This window comes from Gossypium hirsutum, chromosome D09, assembly GCF_007990345.1.
Source record: "Gossypium hirsutum isolate 1008001.06 chromosome D09, Gossypium_hirsutum_v2.1, whole genome shotgun sequence".
NCBI classification, from domain to species: Eukaryota; Viridiplantae; Streptophyta; class Magnoliopsida; order Malvales; family Malvaceae; genus Gossypium; species Gossypium hirsutum.
Window position 1 is genome coordinate 7241197 of NC_053445.1, and position 18373 is coordinate 7259569.

The 18373-nt window shown below is 33.3% G+C and overlaps 1 protein-coding gene across 1 annotated transcript; it reads right to left on the reverse strand.

Moving 5' to 3' along the window:
• On the reverse strand, positions 1 to 666 carry LOC107892770 (inactive LRR receptor-like serine/threonine-protein kinase BIR2). The gene has a single exon (XM_016817821.1). It carries the CDS (start codon positions 664 to 666, stop codon positions 1 to 3), a length of 666 nt encoding a protein of 221 aa, XP_016673310.1.
• Positions 667 to 18373: the final 17707 nt, after the last annotated feature.

Below are 18373 nucleotides of genomic sequence, written 5' to 3' on the forward strand. Positions count from 1 at the left end.
TTATAATTTCCAAACTCTTCCAAGAGGACGCCCACAAAGACCACTATTACCAGCGAAGTCTACCTTACTATTATTCTCAAAAGATAAAGGAATTGCACCTTTGAGATCATTATTTGCTACAGAAAACCTCTTCAAACGTAACAAACCTGATAACTGCTCTGGAATTGATCCCGAAAGTCTATTATTTGACAGTACCAAATTATTTAGATAAGCACAGTTAGATAATTCAGATGGGATGGAACCTGACAGATCATTGCTAGACAGATCAAGGGTTACCAAATAAGGTAACCAACTACATATCTGTGCAGGGACTGTACCAGAAAGCCTGTTAGCCGACAGATCCAAAGTCTGCAAACTCTGACAGTACTGTAAAGATTGAGGTAATTGTCCTGAGAGTTTCATGTCACGTAGCTGAAGACTTAACAGGCGATCTTCTCGTTCCATCCAACATTCAACTCCAACAAGATTGCATAAAAAACCTGCTGAATTGTTATTGAAACTCCAGTTGCTTAACTTCCCATCTGGGTCATTTAGAGAATTCTTGATACCTTTCAGACATTTTATATCATCTTCTGTTACAGTTGATGAAACATGTCCTGCAAAAAGCATCCGTGTTAGAAGAACAAATCTGGATATCTTTAAACTGCTGGGACATGATCCCTTCATAGCTTATCACAAGCATAAACTAAAACCCAGAGTTTTATTTGCGACTTATATCAGATAAACAACTTTGGAGTGCTTCATGAGATAAAGTCTGCCCTATATTTGGTTTGTTTTAATGACATGGGAGGAAGCAAAGAAAATGCGTGATTGACTTGGAAAGAAGAGTCTTTTATGTTGCTGTGAAGTTTTTTTTTTTTTTGAGAGTATGTTACTGTAAAGTTTGATGTGAACAAAATATTCGGAAATTATGATAGCCATTGAAAATTATGATAGGACTTTAACTTTTTTGTTTCTTTTAAATTTTAGTTGCAGTGGGTTTTAGTTTAGATTTAAAAGCTTTTAGATATTTTATAATATTATTTTTTTAAATTTATAAATTTTATTTAATTTTCAGATGAAAATGAAGCTATTGTGACATTACCAATGCTATGTCATGATCTTATAGTGTTACTTATTCTAAACTTAACGCTTTTACAAAATTAGCTTTAAATACCATGTGTTTTGTACGTGATTTTATACATTTTTAATTTATTAAATAATATATTTTGTAATTTTAAATATATATTTGTGCTAATTAAATGACGATTAGTTTAATTTATATTAAATGTCAATTAGTTTTGAAAAATAATTTAAAATAATGAAACTGTTATAAAATAAAGAGAGATGGAGAGAATAAAAAACAAAGAAAATATGAAAGCAATAGAGAATATACTTCATTGATCAAAAGGAATGATTACAATGCTTTATAAAAGTCTATTTATAGGCATAAAAAGTATAAAAGAAGTAGAGATCTAATTCTAATAACTATTAGAATTTAAAATATATTATAACTTTATTTTGATAACGATGGACATCCACTTAATAAGATATTCATAACACTCCCCCTTGGATATCCATTGGTAGATAATGTGCTTCATTAAAACCTTATTAGGAAAAACCTTATGGGATAAAAACCTAATAAAAGAAAAAGAGTACACAATCTATAATACGCATAATATGCTGCCTCATTAAAAACCTTATCAGGAAAACTCAATGGGATAAAACTTCAGTTAAGGGAAAAAGAGTGCAACACGTATTTACTCCCCCTCATGAAAATATCACATATTTTCTCATATTCTACTTATTCAATCTTGAATGCTAGTTTTTCAAATGACTATTTAAATGTATTTGATAAGCATTTATATTATCATTCTTTTAAAAGTCATGGGTGAGAGAAATTTGGGGGAAATATATTTTGATCTCTTCAGGAGATTCAACAATAATCATAACAAACTTTAATTATGATTCTTTTATAAAAACACAAATAGGTATTTTGGATAATTTTATAATCCTCCTCCAACTACTATTCACTAAGTCAAATTTACCACATATGTTCAAATTATTTCAATTCATATAAATGAAAATTTCTAGAGAATTTTAATATGCTTCTAGCATCCTAAATCCTTCAAGGATTTTAATATAAACATTACTATTTAGTGATTTATAAAATGTTGTAACAATAACCATTAGACGCAAGTTAAATATTTTATAAATTGCCAATTTAATAATATATCTAATGGTTATTGCATCCACCACAAAAGAATATTATATCTTTTCACAATCAATGCCAGGATTTAGCGAAAAACTTCAATTTTTATTTCGCTTTTGCAAAACTACTTCAATTGTATCCTTATTGGCTTTATACATTTAGATATTTGGACTACTGGTCCAAAAGCTCTACGAATTTAATTGTACTTGAGTTGAATCTTTCTATTTTAACCAATTTATTCCATATCTATATTTCTCAATAGATTTATTCAAAAGCTTCCTTTTATTCCATTATTTCAATAATAATATTACATGCAAAATTATTGTCAACCACTTTTATTATTCGGTTCCACATTTTCTCGAATTGACATAACTTATCGAGATCTCTTATTTTCATTATTTTAAAATTCAGTTTCAGGTACCTGAATCTCTTCTAGAGTTTTACATATTAGTTATGTCTTAGGTCTCTTCTAGAGCACCCGCCTCCACTATATGACCATCTAGAAGAATTTTCATCTTTGGGATCGATCAATCTATTATTTATTCTAATTGATTGTCCTACTATGACTTTGATTCAAATTAAAATATTAGATGGTATATAACACTTGGTTATTCTCATTAAGTTTGTAAATACATCAACAGTTAACTTGTAATGAGTTATCCTTATTAAACTTCTGGTTCAAATTACTCTCTCCCTAATGTCGGAAAAACTATTGAATCAAAATTGTAATCACAAATCATGTCATAATTGAATCTCGAATACATTCAAAACATCTAATAATATAAAGAAACTTGTAATTAATATATATTCTCAACTTTCTTTGAGGATTCACTCATCATTGTGCATTGTGGTGGAGCAATTGAAACATATAGGCACATAAAAAAAATTTAAAGATGAGAAATATTTAGCTCTTGATCAAAAACCAATTGCAATGGAGAGTATTTATAACTTATTGGCTTGATGCATAAAACACGTAAATCAACATAATCTCACGTTGAAATAGGAAGTTCAGTTCTCATAAGTAATGGTTTAGACATTAATCAAATGTGTTCAATCAATAATTTCTCTAAACCATTATGCACAAACTTTTACAAAAGTTTTTTAAACTCAATCAATAAAAGATTGAGATATAAACTCATTAGTATTAGCAAGATGAATTGTCTTAATTGCATGATCTGAAATTAATTATTTAAACAAGTAATTTTGCAAACGGCAGGTTGCAAATTGATAAAACATATGTGATTATTTAGTAGATACATTTACCAAAATTGTAACGCCCTGAATGATTTAAGTATGCTTTTGGTGAAATTTGACATAAATATGTTTATGCTTTAGTGGCTAAGTGTTTTGGGTGTGTGTGTGAGGTCTTGGGTTCAAGTCCCACTTTTGGAAATTCTATTATTTTTTATCGTAACATTATCCCTACTGGGTGGGCTTTTGTAATATTGTTTGTAAACTCATATCAGAATGAGCCTGCTAGTTTGAGTGGTAAAGAGTTAGTGTGTTGGAGGTCTTGTATTCAAATATCTGCGCGAGTGTGAGTGTTAATTTTTGTTTCGGTTGTTTGATAGAGGTTCGGTGGAACTAGAACTCTGAGGATGTTTGATGAGAATCTGATGTCGGTTTTGGTGGGATATGTTGGTAGTGGGGGGAGTGAGGATTTTTGTTAATTTTGATTTATTTATTTTGATTTTAATTTTTATCTTTTTCCCAAAAACCTCTCCCATTTTCTGACTTTTTTTATTTTTTTAATTTTTTCCCACTATCAATTTTTTTTATCTTTTCTTCTTATCGATTTTTATCTTTATCTCCCTGTTATATTACGGCGTTTTGGTTCCCTGTTTTTCGTGTGTTTTGGTGAATGGTGGTAGTAAGGTTTTTGCTCGAGTTAGGGAGGTTTCTTTTAAAGCTATTTTAGAAAGATGTTTTCTTTTTCATTAGTTCTGATTTTTGGGTTGTTGGCAACCGCGAATCGTGAGGATCGGAGCTCTCCTCTTGTGGAATCACAGTACTGGGGATCGTTCGGGAAGTTGGGTAAGTGATGAAAGCTTGGGTTTCGCTGTGGTCAATTTCTTATTTTGATTTAATTGAGAATGTAAAACTGATTTTAGGAGTTAATTTTGTTGATTTTTAGGTTCTAATGGTTTCGGAAATGTTTTCGCAGTAAAAATGAACCAAGTGTGTACTCTTAACATGAAAAATTAAGCTTCAACGAAAGCTAAAAATGGAGTCTGTTGACGTCACACGGACGTGTGGTCGGCCGTGTGGTTGGCCATGTGTGAGACACGTCTGTGTGACTGACGAAGACATGACCGTGCACAAGACACGACCGTGTAACGGTGTGAGTGTGGTCGTGTGGGCCATACGGCTAAGCCAGTTTAGGCGTGTGGATTTTGGTCCAAGCCGTGTGGGCCACACGGGCAAGGCCAATCTGGGTGTGTAGGCCCACACGGGCATCTGGGCCCAAAATTTTAAAAATTTTCTTAGGGTTGCTCGAGTCGTTCCGATCGACTATAGATCCACCGTAGGGTCGGTAAAGGCTAACCAAACCCTATTTAATGTGATTTGATATTCTGATAAACTGAACTGAGTATGATATTAGTATGTATGTCTAACTATACTGTTTAAGTATGTATCTATCTATATACAAGTATGTTAAGCATCTTAATTCTGATATTTCTACATCTATATTCTGTATTTTATATCTGTGTTAGGGGTGAGAATTGTATATGTGGAGGAAGTGATTTGTTTGGCGACTCTTCGCCTATATTCTGCCAGCTTGTCTGCATATTATCTGTTATGTGTCGCATCGACACCATATGGTGTGTAGGGATGGGTGGGTGTTCTTAACCCCACATGGTGTGATGGGATGAATGGAGATGGTGTGTAGAGGATAGGGGTAGGATTCTGTTTATCTGTTCTATACATCTGATTTTGATATTTGTTTCTGTGATGAACTTAGGTCTGGATCTGTATCTAACTGTATATAGAACTTTGTATGAGTTGCATGTCTATCTCTGTTGGGTTACACATTGAGTTTACAGAAACACATCTGTTTGTCTGTTCTATTCAGGTAATCCACAGTCATAGGCGGGTCAGTGTGACAGAGGCTCAACGGTGACCACTCGACAAGAAACTATTTTCAATTATTATTATTTCATGGTTTTTACTTAAATATCTGGCTTTCGTGAGAGTTTTGTAATTTTTGGACTCTCTAAACTTTTTGGACTATTTGGTTTAAGTTTTAGGTTAGTTGCGTTATGATTTCTAAACTGTGATGATTCAACAAATATCGATTTTACGAGAATAAAGGTTATTGTTGGAAACACGAGTGTGGTTTCGATCTAAACGGTTTTCAAACTTCCACTGTGAAATGATTTGGTTAACTTTAAAGGATAGTATGTAACGATTTCAGTAATAAATATATAAACAAATACGTTTTATAAAACTTGGACGTTTTATCGAGGTGTCATCTATTTCAAAACCCTTCTTCATAACACCCCCATATTTGGCCATAACGTTTAGGCCGGGTTTGGAGTGTTATGTTTAGTGGTATAAAAGCCAGGTTGTAAAACTCAGGCTATGAATTTTAGGTTTCAAATTGTGTTTTAAAAAAGAACTGGTTTTTAAATAAATTGGATTATTTTGAGTAAGTATGTGGTACACCGAGTTTTCAGCGCCAATCCTGTTAGTATTTCTGAACTTAGATAGAACTTTCTGAAAATATTGTAGTTAGTACTTTCTAAAACTGTACTGGGTTAGTTAGAGACAAAACATCTGAAATACTTCTGAACTTATAATAATTTAAGCATAAAATATCTGTTAATAAACACTGGAACTGATGCATAAAATTTTATAATATAGATAAAACTGAAAATATAATGAGCACTAGTGAAACTTATGGTCGTGGTATTCGTGGGCATGGCGGGCGTTTAAAGGGGCTCGAGCTGAGTCTTTCTCTCTGGACAGTATGCTAATTTTGAATACGAGTGAGATGCCGGTTTCACTTGCTACTGGGACTGGGTCTCAAAGTCACTCGGCTGGGGATGACGCATTGTACCAAGCCATGTTGAGAATATTGAAGAGGGTCGTTGAACCCCATTCTGGATCTAGAGGCCGTGGGTCGGTAACTAAAATACTCCAGTCCAATGGAGCTGAGTTGTTTAGGGGCGTCACTAGAGTCACCCCTACTATGGCTGAGTATTGGTTGGAGGCCACTGAAAGGATTATGAACGACATGGACTACACTTCTAAGCAAAAACTAAAGGGTGCAATCTCTTTGCTTTGCGATGAGGTATATCAGTGGTGGTTGCCAATTGAGGAGGGTACTCAACTGGGCGAGTGTTGAAGGAGATTAAGGGCTTGTCTACGGTGTGAGTCTTTAGAGCATCAGATTAAAGAGTGTTCACATCGTGCTGATCAGATGCAGGCTTCGTGACCGAGTTTTTTCAGCCAGAGAGGGCAGTGCAGCAGCCACCTAGAGGCCATGGACCGGCTAGGGTGGTAATGGTATGGGCCGAGGACAGAGAGCATTGGACAGATATGCTAATTAGATTGAGGTAAGGCAGGCTGTGCTAGTTTATGCTGCTCGACACCGAGAGGACAAAGACGCCCCTGATGTGATTACGTGTATGTTCTTTATTTTTGATGCTCCATATACTGCTTTTATATATAGGTTTTACACACTTCTATGTAGCTAGTTATGTTTCTGGGAACTTGGAGATTTCTATTGAGTGTACTTCTTGTGAGATTACTATACTAAGTCTGTTGAGACAGTCTATTCAAGTAAATAGACTTTATAGGAATGTTCCAGTGGAGGTACAAGGGGCTCTGTTTCCAAAAAATTTGATAGAGCTACAATTTGGGAGTTTGACTTAATTCTGGGTATGAACTAGTTAGTTGAACATTGAATTAGTTTGGACTGCAGGACTAAGAGAGTCATTCTGAGGACTATGGATGATAAGAAAGTGGTTGTGATTGGTGAACGTCGAGATTATCTGTCTAATATAATCTCTGCTCTAGTGGCTGAGAAATTGGTTCGAAAAGGGTGTGAGGTGTATGTAGCCTATGTCAGTGTTTCAGTTTCTAGAGACTCTTCTATCGGGAATATCAAAACAATAAGGGAATTTTGAGATGTTTTTCTTGATGAGTTATTGAGTTTACCTACAAATCGAAAAGTTGAGTTCGACATTAAGCTTCTACCAGGTATAGCTCCGGTGTTTATCGCTCCCTACTGTATGGCAACGAAAGAGCTTACAGAGCTTAAGGCTCAACTTCAAAAGCTTCTAGATCATGGTTTCATCCGTCCTAGAGTGTCTTCATGGGGGGCACCAGTTCTGTTTGTGAAGAAAAATGATGGTACCATGAGGATGTGCATCGACTACTGGTAGTTGAATAAATTGACTGTGAAGAATAAATATCCACTTCCAAGGATGGATGATCTGTTTGATCAGTTTCGTGGGGCTGCGATTTTCTCGAAAATAGATATCATTTTTGGGTATCATCAGCTTAAAGTTTAGGAAGCTGATATTCATAAAATGGCATTTGGAACTTGTTATGGACACTGTGTGTTCCTAGTTATGCCCTTTGGTTTGACGAATACTCTGGCTGCATTCATAGATCTGATGAACCAAAATTTTCAGCCGTATTTGGATTAGTTCGTCGTGGTCTTCATTGACGATATTCTGGTGTACTTTACGATTAAGGTTGAGTATGATGAGTATCTTAAAGTAGTGCTTAAGATACTTCGAGATAAATAACTTAACGCTAAGTTGAGTAAATGTGAGTTCTGGTTGCGAGAGGTAACATTTTTTGGGCATGTGGTTTCTACTGAGGGGATCCGAGTTGATCCTAAAAAGATTAAGGCTGTGTTTGATTGGAAACAGCCTAAAACATCTCTGACATCCACAGTTTTTTGGGTTTGGCAGGTTATTATCGAAGGTTTCTTGAGGGGTTTTCACTGATTGCAGCTCCTCTGACTAAGTTTCTACACAAGAATGTTCCTTTTGTCTGGACTGATGCACAATAGTCGAGCTTCGAGAAGCTCAAAGCTATTCTGACTCAGGTTCTTATTCTGATACAGCCTGAATTTGGTAAGGAGTTTGTGGTTTACAGCAATGCATCGCACGTCAATTTGGGATGTGTACTGATGCAAGATGGGAAAGTTATGGCTTATGCGTCTCGTCAGCTTAAGTTACATAAGGGAAATTATCTGACGCATGATCTCGAGTTAGCTGCAGTGGTGTTTGCGTTTAAGATCTGGAAGCACTATCTGTATGGTGAGAGGTGTATCATCTACATCGATCACAAGAGCATTAAATACCTCCTTACTCAAAAGGAGTTGAATCTTAGGCAGCATCCATGGATTGAGTTGCTCAAAGATTATGACAGCACGATAGAGTATCATCCCGGTAAGGCCAATGTAGTGGCCGATGCTCTTAGTCGAAGGGCGATGACTAATTTAAAAACGATGTTCGCTCGTCTTAGTATGTTCGATGATGGGGGTCTGTTAGCCGAGTTGCAAGTTAAACTGACTTGGATTGATTAGATTTGAGATAAGCAGTAGGGGATGATTTTTTGGTTCTACGGTTTCGTCAAATTGAGAGTGATAGTACTTCTGATTTTGGACTGGATAAAGATGGAGTTGTGTTTCCAAGGGCGGGTTTGTGTACCGAACGATTTTGATCTGAGACAGTTGATTCTGAGGGAAGTACATGATAGCCCTTATGCTATGCATCTGGTGGTAATAAGATGTACCGGGATCTTCATGAGCTATACTGGTGGCCGGGTTTGAAACGTAAGGTAACGGATTTTGTTGCTCGCTGTCTGACGTGACAGCAAGTTAAGGCTGAGCACCAGTTGTCTTCGGGTTTGCTTCTACCTGTTAGGATTCCCTTGTAGAAATAGAAACGAGTGACGATAGACTTAGTTAGTGGGTTGCCTTTGACATCGACTAAAAAGGATTCTGTTTGGGTTATCATGGATCGATTGACCAAGTTCGCCCATTTTATTTCGGTTCGGATAGACTACTCTATGTACAAGTTAGCAAAGTTCTACATTTCAGAGATTGTAAGACTAAATGGGGTTCCAGTTTTGATAATTTCTGATAGGAATCCTTGCTTCACTTCTCGGTTCTGGAAAAAACTGCATGAAGCTCTGGGTTCGATATTGGACTTCATTATTGTGTTCCATCCTCAGACCGATGGTCAATTTGAGAGGGTGATTCAGATACTGGAGGATATGCTTCGGAGATGTGTAATTGATTTTCGAAGTAGTTGAGAGGATTTTCTACCTTTAGCTGAGTTTGCCTATAACAATAGTTTCCAGTCTAGCATTCAGATGGCACCTTACGAAGCTCTGTATAGTCGTAAGTGTTGTACTTCGCTATATTAGACTAAGTTGAGTGAAAGACAGGTTTTGGGTCCTGAGTTAGTTTTCGAGACTAAAGATAAGGTTAAACTGATTCGGAATCGTCTGAAGGTGACTTTTGATAAACAAAAATCCTACGCAAATATGAAAAATAAGGATATCGAGTACGCTGTGGGTGACTTCGTATTCCTTAAGGTATATTTATGGAAGAAGGTTCTAAGGTTTAGATGTAAGGGCAAGTTGAGCCGAGATTTATTGGACCGTATCGAATTCTAAAGCGTGTGCGACCAGTCGCTTATCAGTTAGAGTTACCTCTAGAGTAGGACCGTATCCATGATGTGTTTCACATCTTGATGTTGAGGCAGTATTGGTCTGATCTATCTCACGTTGTCTTTGTTGAGGAGATCGAGGTTCGACCAGATTTGACATTTGAGGATGAGCCAATTTATATTTTGGATCGAGATATTAAGGTTCTGAGGAGAAAGTCCATTCCGTTGGTAAAGGTTCTATGGCAGAATCATGACACTAAGGAAGCCACGTGGGAACCTGAGGACTCGATGCGTTAGTAATATCCTCATTTGTTCGGGTTGGGAAAATTTTAAGGCCGAAATTTCTTTTAGAGGGGTAGAGTTGTAACGCTCTGAATAATTTAAGTCTGCTTTTGGTGAAATTAGACATAAATATGTATATGCTTCAGTGGCTAAGTGTTTTGGGTGTGTGTGTGAGGTCTTGGGTTTAAGTCTCACTTTTGGCAATTCTGTTATTTTTTATCGTAGTTGTATCCCTGCTAGGTGGGCTTTTGTAATATTGTTTGTAAACTCATATTAGAATGACCCTATTGGTTCGAGTGGTAAGGAGTTAATGTGTTGGAGGTCTTGTGTTCAATTCTCTGCGTGAGCGTGAGTGTTGAAGGAACTGGAACTCTGAGGTTGTTGGATAAGAATTTGATGTCAGTTTTGGTGGGATATGTTGTTAGTGGGGGATGAGGATTTTTGTTAATTTTAATTTAATTTAATTTAATTTATTTTTAATTTTTATCTTTTCCCAAAAACCCCTCATTTTTGTGACTTTTTTTAAAATTTTTTATTTTTATTATTGTTTCCCACTATCAATTTTCTTTCTTTTTTCTTCCTATCAATTTCTATCTTTATCTCCTTGTTAAATTGTGGTGTTTCGGTTCCCTATTTTTCGTACGTTTTGGTAAGTGGTGGTGGTAAGGTTTTTGCTCAAGTAAGAGAGAATTTTTTTAAAGCCGTTTTAGAATGATGTTTTCTTTTTCGTTAATTTTAATTTATGGGTTGTTGGTAGCAGCGAATTGTGAGGATCGAAGCTCTCTTCTTATGGAATCGTAGTACCGGGGATTATTTAGGAAGTTGGGTAAGTGATGAATGCTTGGGTTTCACTGTGGTCAATTTCTTATTTCGGTTTAATTAAGGATGTAAAATTGATTTTGAGAGTCAGTTTTGTCGATTCTGATGGTCTCGGGATTGTTTTCACAGTAAAAACGAACCAGGTGTGTACTCCTAACACGAAAAATTGAGCTTCGACAAAAGCCAAAAATGGAGTATGTCAATGCCACACAGGCGTATGGCTAGCTGTGTGGTTGGTTGTGTGTAAGACACGACCGTGTGACTGACGAATGCGTGGTCGTGCGTAAGACACAGCTGTGTGATGGTGTGAGTGTGGCTGTGTATGCCACGCGAGCATATGGGCCCACATGGTTATTTCATACAGGTGTGTAGGTTTTGGGCCAGGCCATGTGAGCCACATGGGCAAGGCCAATCTGGGCGTGTGGGCTTACACGGGCTTATGGGCCCAGAATTCTAAAAATTTCTCTAAGGTCGCTCAGGTCGTTCCGATCGACTGTGGACCTACCATAAGGTCAGTAAGGGCTAACCAGACCTTATTTCATGTGATTTGATATTGATTTGAGTAGGATACTAGTATATATGTCTGACTGTATTGTTTAAGTATATATTTATTTGTATACGAGCATGTTGAGCATGTTAATTATGATATTTTTGCGTCTGTATTTTGTATCTGTGTTTGGGGTGGGAATTGTATATGTGGAGCAAGTGATCTATTTAGTGACTCTTCGCCTATATTCTGGCAGCTTGTCTACATATTATTTGTTATGTGTCGCATCGACACCATATTGTGTGTAGGGATGGGTGGGTGTTCTTAACCCCATATGGTGTGATGGGATAGACGGAGATGGTGTGTAAAATATAGGGGTAGAATTCTATTTATCTGTTTTATACATCTGTTTCTGTGATGAACTTAGGTCCAGATTTGTATCTGACTGTATATGAAACTCTATATAAGTTGCGTGTCTATCTTTGGGTTACACATTGAGTTTAAATAAACTCACATCTGTTTGTCTGTCATGTTTAGGTAACCTACAGACATAGGCGGGTCGGTGCGACGGAGGCTCAGCGGTGACCACTCGACGGGAAATTGTTTTCATTTATTATTTCATGGTTTTTACTTAAATTTCTGACTTTCGTGAGAGTTTTGTAATTTTTGGACTCTCAAGACTTTTTGGACTGTTTGGTTTAATTTTTGGGTTGGTTGCGTTATGATTTTTAAACTGCGACAATTCAACAAATATCAATTTTACTCGAACAAAGGTTATTTTTGTAAACACGAGTGTGGTTTTGATCTAAATGGTTTTCAAACTTCCGTTACGAAATGATTTGGTTAACCTTAAAGGATAGTATGTAACGGTTTCAGTAATAAATATATGAATAATAACGTTTTATAAAACTTGGATATTTTATCGAAGTATCATCAGTTTCAAAACCCTTCTTCGTAACACTCCCGGATTCGGCCATAACGTCTAGTTCAGGTTTGGAGTGTTACAAAAATAATATAATATCAAAACTATCCACATGGTGGATGAATGGGTCCATGTTCGTTTCAGAAATGCAAGACATTAAATCTGAACCTTAGCTAGTGAGTTTCTAATAATCAATTTTCATTGAGAGCAAGCAACATATAAGAATTCTTTTAAATTAAAGAATCTTCTGGTTCTTTAATGAATGTTCATATGAATTCTTAATTAATTTTCGCATCATATATGATCCAGGATTGTCTAACCAGTCACGCAATGTAGTAAATGTATTTGTATCAGTGAACTTCTGGTTTACTTTATCATGTGTTTCAATTGTACTAAATTGTAACAAATTAATAATTTTACTGTCATTCCTTTTACTTTGTATCCACATATAAGTGCTATTGTGATATTTACTACTGGAAATATCTAGATCAATGTGAATATTATAATGTCACTAAGTCAACAAAATAAATATAATTTTCAAACAATTATATGCAATATTTGCTTCAGGGAATATGCCAAAATCTTCAAATATCTAAATTTTTTTTTGCAACTTTAGGTGCATCCAACCATAACAAGCTATAGATAGAAATGTTATATTTTATTGTTCATAAATAGATCTTTCACAGTCAAATATTTTCCTTCCAACCCCTTAATGAGGATGATGACAAAAGAAGATCACAAATATTATAAAATAAATATAAATTAATAACGCAATCCTCTCTTTTTCATCCTTTCAAAATAAATATTTATAGCAATAATGATTAATATGAAATATAATATTTTCTTCATTCACAATCTTAATATAAGATCCATTATAAATATCTTTTAAAACCAATGGATTAACCATCACAAGATATTAATATATTAACTCTTCTAGAGCTTTCGACTAATTTTGTACTATTAAATATTGGAATAATATTTGTTTGTTTTAGTACCTAATAAGATAAATATTTTCTATCTATAATGATAGAATTTATTACTACATTCTCATATCATTCTTCAAAGAATATTAACGAAAACAAAATATTTGGGCATATGCCACATGTGGCCAATAATCTTTCATATCACATTGATAACATAAGTTATCTTTACCCTTTGAAGAGTTATTTTGAGAACTCTCATTGTTCTCTTATTTATTACTATGTTCCCACTTTTAGTGGTCCATGATTATATCTTTTATTTTCTTTATGTTTGCATTCACTTTAGGGAATGCAATAAATTTAGTAGGATAGACTTCTAAACGCCTCCATTGATTATTTATTTCATAATTACCATCACAAAACATGAGTGGATTTCAAATCAAAATCTATCTATTCATGTCGTCATGATTAGTCTCCAATTACACCCTTAATTACAACAACAATTATGATCTCTATATTTTCATTTTTCATAATTGTTATGTACTGCTATATTCACTTCAGGAAATGAAGCAAAACTAATGGAAAGAATTTCATAGTTTTTCATTAGTAACTTATTATTATACTTAGCCACTAGAAGGTATGAGATCGTTCGAAAATATTGTTAAAGTCATTTTCACAATTTTGCTACTGCAGGACCACATTAGATATTTCATTCATATAGTGTAATGTATTACTTCAGGGAATATATATAATACAAATACATGAGTATCTCATGTTATTTATATATATGGCTTTAATGTAAAACACATAAATGTTTTATTCAACATAAATTTTCTTGATCTGAAAAACAATATTATATTTTACAAAATTTTGCATTACAAGGACCTAAAATATAAGCTCTTAAATAGCTTTTTACAGTTTGATGCAATATTAGCTCTTCAGGAGCATATAATCATTTTATTGTATAACCTTAATGAATATTTAATTTATTTTAAATAAAATTTTATTTATTCATATAAAAATAAAATGAATAGGTATAAATAAAACATATATTAAACGTAACAAATAATAAATTCATGTCACTAATAAATCATTGTGGTTAGATAATATATATTTTTATATATCATACTACAACAAAATACAAAATATTATAATGTCAAATTAAAATAACTTTATAGCTATAAAAATTTAAACATAAACATTTTCTAACATCCACCTCTTATAACATAATTTCATTTCAAATTTTACAACGATATGAAATTATCATAGACATGGTGAATATCCCAAAGTTCATGACAAGTATTTTTACTCACATTCCGCAATAATCATAAATCTTAATCAAAATCAAAATTAAATTAATCAATTCTATTAAAAATGAAAAAAAATATTTATCTTCACATAAAAATCTCAATAACTAAATGCGTGAAGGGTTTTATAAATCCATAGAGATACGAATAGTAAATTATATAAATTGAACTTTTTAATAGAAATCAAATCAAATTTCAAAAAAAGTTGATTAGATTGAATTACATTACCTTGGATGAGAAGTAGTGATTATAAACATCCTTTCTAATGAAAACAGACAAATCATCTTCAAGCAAATATAAAAAAACAAACTTTGAGACTGAACCTTACTTCTTAATTTCATTTAGATAACGGTATCAAATCTTATACCATCCTTAAGAACAAAAAGTAAAATAAGTTAATCAAAATAATGACAACGTATAATGAAAGAAGAATGAAAAATAATAATCAAATATGAAACATTAAATAAAAGAAACTTCATGTAAAAACATTGCATCTTGCCATCAAAGATATTGAAAATCATGAAGGATAAATTTGATCGTCGATAAAAGGAACTATCACTTTGAGCAAGATCGTGCTGATAACGTGTTATAAAATAAAGAGAGATGGAGAGAATAAAGAACAAAGAAAATATGAAAGCAATAGGGAATGCACTTTATTGATCAAAATGGGTGATTACAATGCTTCATCAAAGTCTTTATTTATAGGCATAAAAAAGTATAAAAGAAGTAGAGATCTAATTCTAGTAACTATTAGAATTTAAAGTATATTAAAACTTTATCTTGATCATGATGGACATCCACTTAATAAGATATTTATAACAGAAACTAAATTTACATTTTAAAATAATTATAATTTAATAGAAGTTGTGATAATTGTTACACATTTAAAAATATTAGTTAAAAAATATGTTAATTTTAAAATAGAGTTATTACTTGAATAGAACTCTAAACATAAAATATAGGGAAAAAAGTTGTGATAATTATAATTTAAATTACAATTATTAGTGAAAAAAATAGTCATTTACACACTAGGAACCCTTAAGTACATGCCACATAGCCTAAACTTAAAATGAACATATAACTAATGTCTTAGGATTGTGCATGCTTCTCCGCTGATCCGACTCGGCAGTTCCATAATGTGAAAATCTATATGGAAGGAAAAACAACCAGAGTAAGCATTAAGAATGCTTAGTAAGTTCAAATGGAATCACTAAACTTACCTCGACCATTAAATGCATAATTTAAACTAATCAATTTGGCATTCACAAAGCTATTCTTTGGCACATGATGGTATAACTAAACATATAACAACATTGCCAATCAAATAGGTTAGTCATATTCCCAAGTCATAAATAATATCAATTCTTTAATGGAATCACATAACAATTCACATATCTAACATCAACAAATATCATTTCATTTCCAATATGTTTCCATTTCCAATCAATTGAATATCGCTCGATAGAACTACAGTAAAACAAACTTGGATACACGGGAATAAGTTTCTCACACAAGTTGACATTATATTGAGGTTACCCGTCTGGGCTAAACCTACAATTAGTATAACTCAAGAATCTGAAATAAATTCTAGACCTCGTAATAACATGTGAATTCCATGCCTAATCAAATGTGTATATAACCCTAATGGCATGCCATATGTATCCTAAAATTTTACTACGTTCACATGGGAACCATTTCTGTATACATATATCATTACCAATATATGAACATGATTTCATATTTATAACACCCTTAAACCCGACCTGGTTGTTAGGTCCAAGCTACAGAGTGTGACATTCGTTGTTGGAGCAACTATATTCACAACTATTAGTTTAATACAAAATACAACTAAATTCAAATAATTACAGACATTAAAAACAACATTTAATAGTTACTGAGTCTTATACGAGCTTACGGAAGCTCAAAAACCAACCTGAGAATGAATAAGGATCAAAATGTGAGGGTTTCAACTTGCAGGATCGACATTGCGATGTAAGGGTGTCCCTCGTCACAACGTGAGAATCTGTTTAGCCTTATCGTGATGACGGGGTTCCTCGTCACGAAGTGACAAACTGTCCAACCTCATCCCAGTGAAAACTTTACGACGCTGCAACGTCACTCATTGTTTTTGCAAAAAAAAAAATTCAAAACCTGCCATTTCATACCAACCAATGCCAACAACAATACAACCTCAAAAATGACCAAATAAACTGTTTTCATGCAATTGCAACATGTCCAAACATATCTATATCACCTTCTAAAACATCAATTCCATAGCTTTGACTAATATACATAACATCATACATTACATATTAATAAACTATAGACATTATAACTTGACTATGCTTATTTTACCTATACATATCACAAACATATACATATTATACCCAAAATGACTTTACCTACCAACACCATTAGTTAACATCTTTTGCAAAACAAAACCCTTATAAGACATACTAGGTACATGCCAAGCCTAACTAGAGTAAGAGGCACAAACTCTATAGAGTCAAAAATCTTGACATGATGCTGAAATGGGTGTTAAGAACATGGATTTGAACCTATCCTGCACACGAGAAATAAAATTGTGTGATGGGTATATCACTCAGTAATATTCCTATAAGTCCGAAACATTATAAAGAGATGGTATAATTCCCAATACATAGAATTGTCATCTAAAAATTTGGATCTTTATAACTTCAGCATGAAACATCATTCTATATACATTTCTAATTCGTAAAATCTCAAACCATGTTACCCTTCAGTCAATATTCCAAGTTCACGTGCTCATGTTTAACTTACTTTAGTCTGTCATCCCAGATTTGCCCGGCAATGATGACCTGCCACACCGGATTGCTCAACGACGATGGCCTACAATCTCGGATTGGCCAACAATGATGGTTTATAGTTATAGAACTATTATCCTGGATTGCTCGGCTGCCACCCCCGATTGCCCGATGACGATGGCTTACCATCCTAAATTGCTTGGAAACTATGGTTTATCGATATAGTACTGTCAACCAGAATTGCCCGGTAATAATGGCTTATCAATTCAAATCTATCATTTGTCCTTTCCTTCGTTTCATATGAATCAGTTTATAATTCATAAAACAGTATTCATCGGTTAACAAATGCTTCAATAAGCTTCAACTAATTTCTCATACAAATTATTGATTTCGAATTATAACTATATTTTCTACTTTATTCACTTTAGTCATTGTATCAACATTTAACCTCAATATAATTAAATTTATCCTCGATTATTCATTAAGACAATCTACGATGTAAAGTAACACAAAGATACAAGATTTAAATAAGCATTAGACTATAGAAATACTTACTGAAAACTCCAAGCTATTCAAATAATATTAATTTTAGACATGATATTGTGAAGAAAAAATATGTATTCAAATAATGTTCAAATTAGTTAATATTATGATATTTTAGTAAAAATATAAAAAATAATTTATTATAACTCATTAATAACATTTTAATATATGAAATATAAATTTTAAATATTTGTAGGTAAATAATATTATTTATTTATAAAATTTAATTTGAAAATATAATCTATATTTTAAATTTGATTAAAATATAACCATTATAAATTTAGATATATAATGTTATATATTTAAAATAAATTTTAATAAAAAATAATTATATACCTAATATAAATAATATATTAAATATATTAAATTATGAGTAAAGGTTAAAAATATCATGATGGCTCCAAAAGTACTTTATTGATTTTATTTTTGGATTAAAAAAACACATTTTCCAGCCAATTTAATTACAGTACAAAACGCACCGT

Bases quoted from the DNA above. Each gene is read 5' to 3' on its own strand.
- LOC107892770 (XM_016817821.1), bottom strand. From the start codon at position 666: ATGAAGGGATCATGTCCCAGCAGTTTAAAGATATCCAGATTTGTTCTT.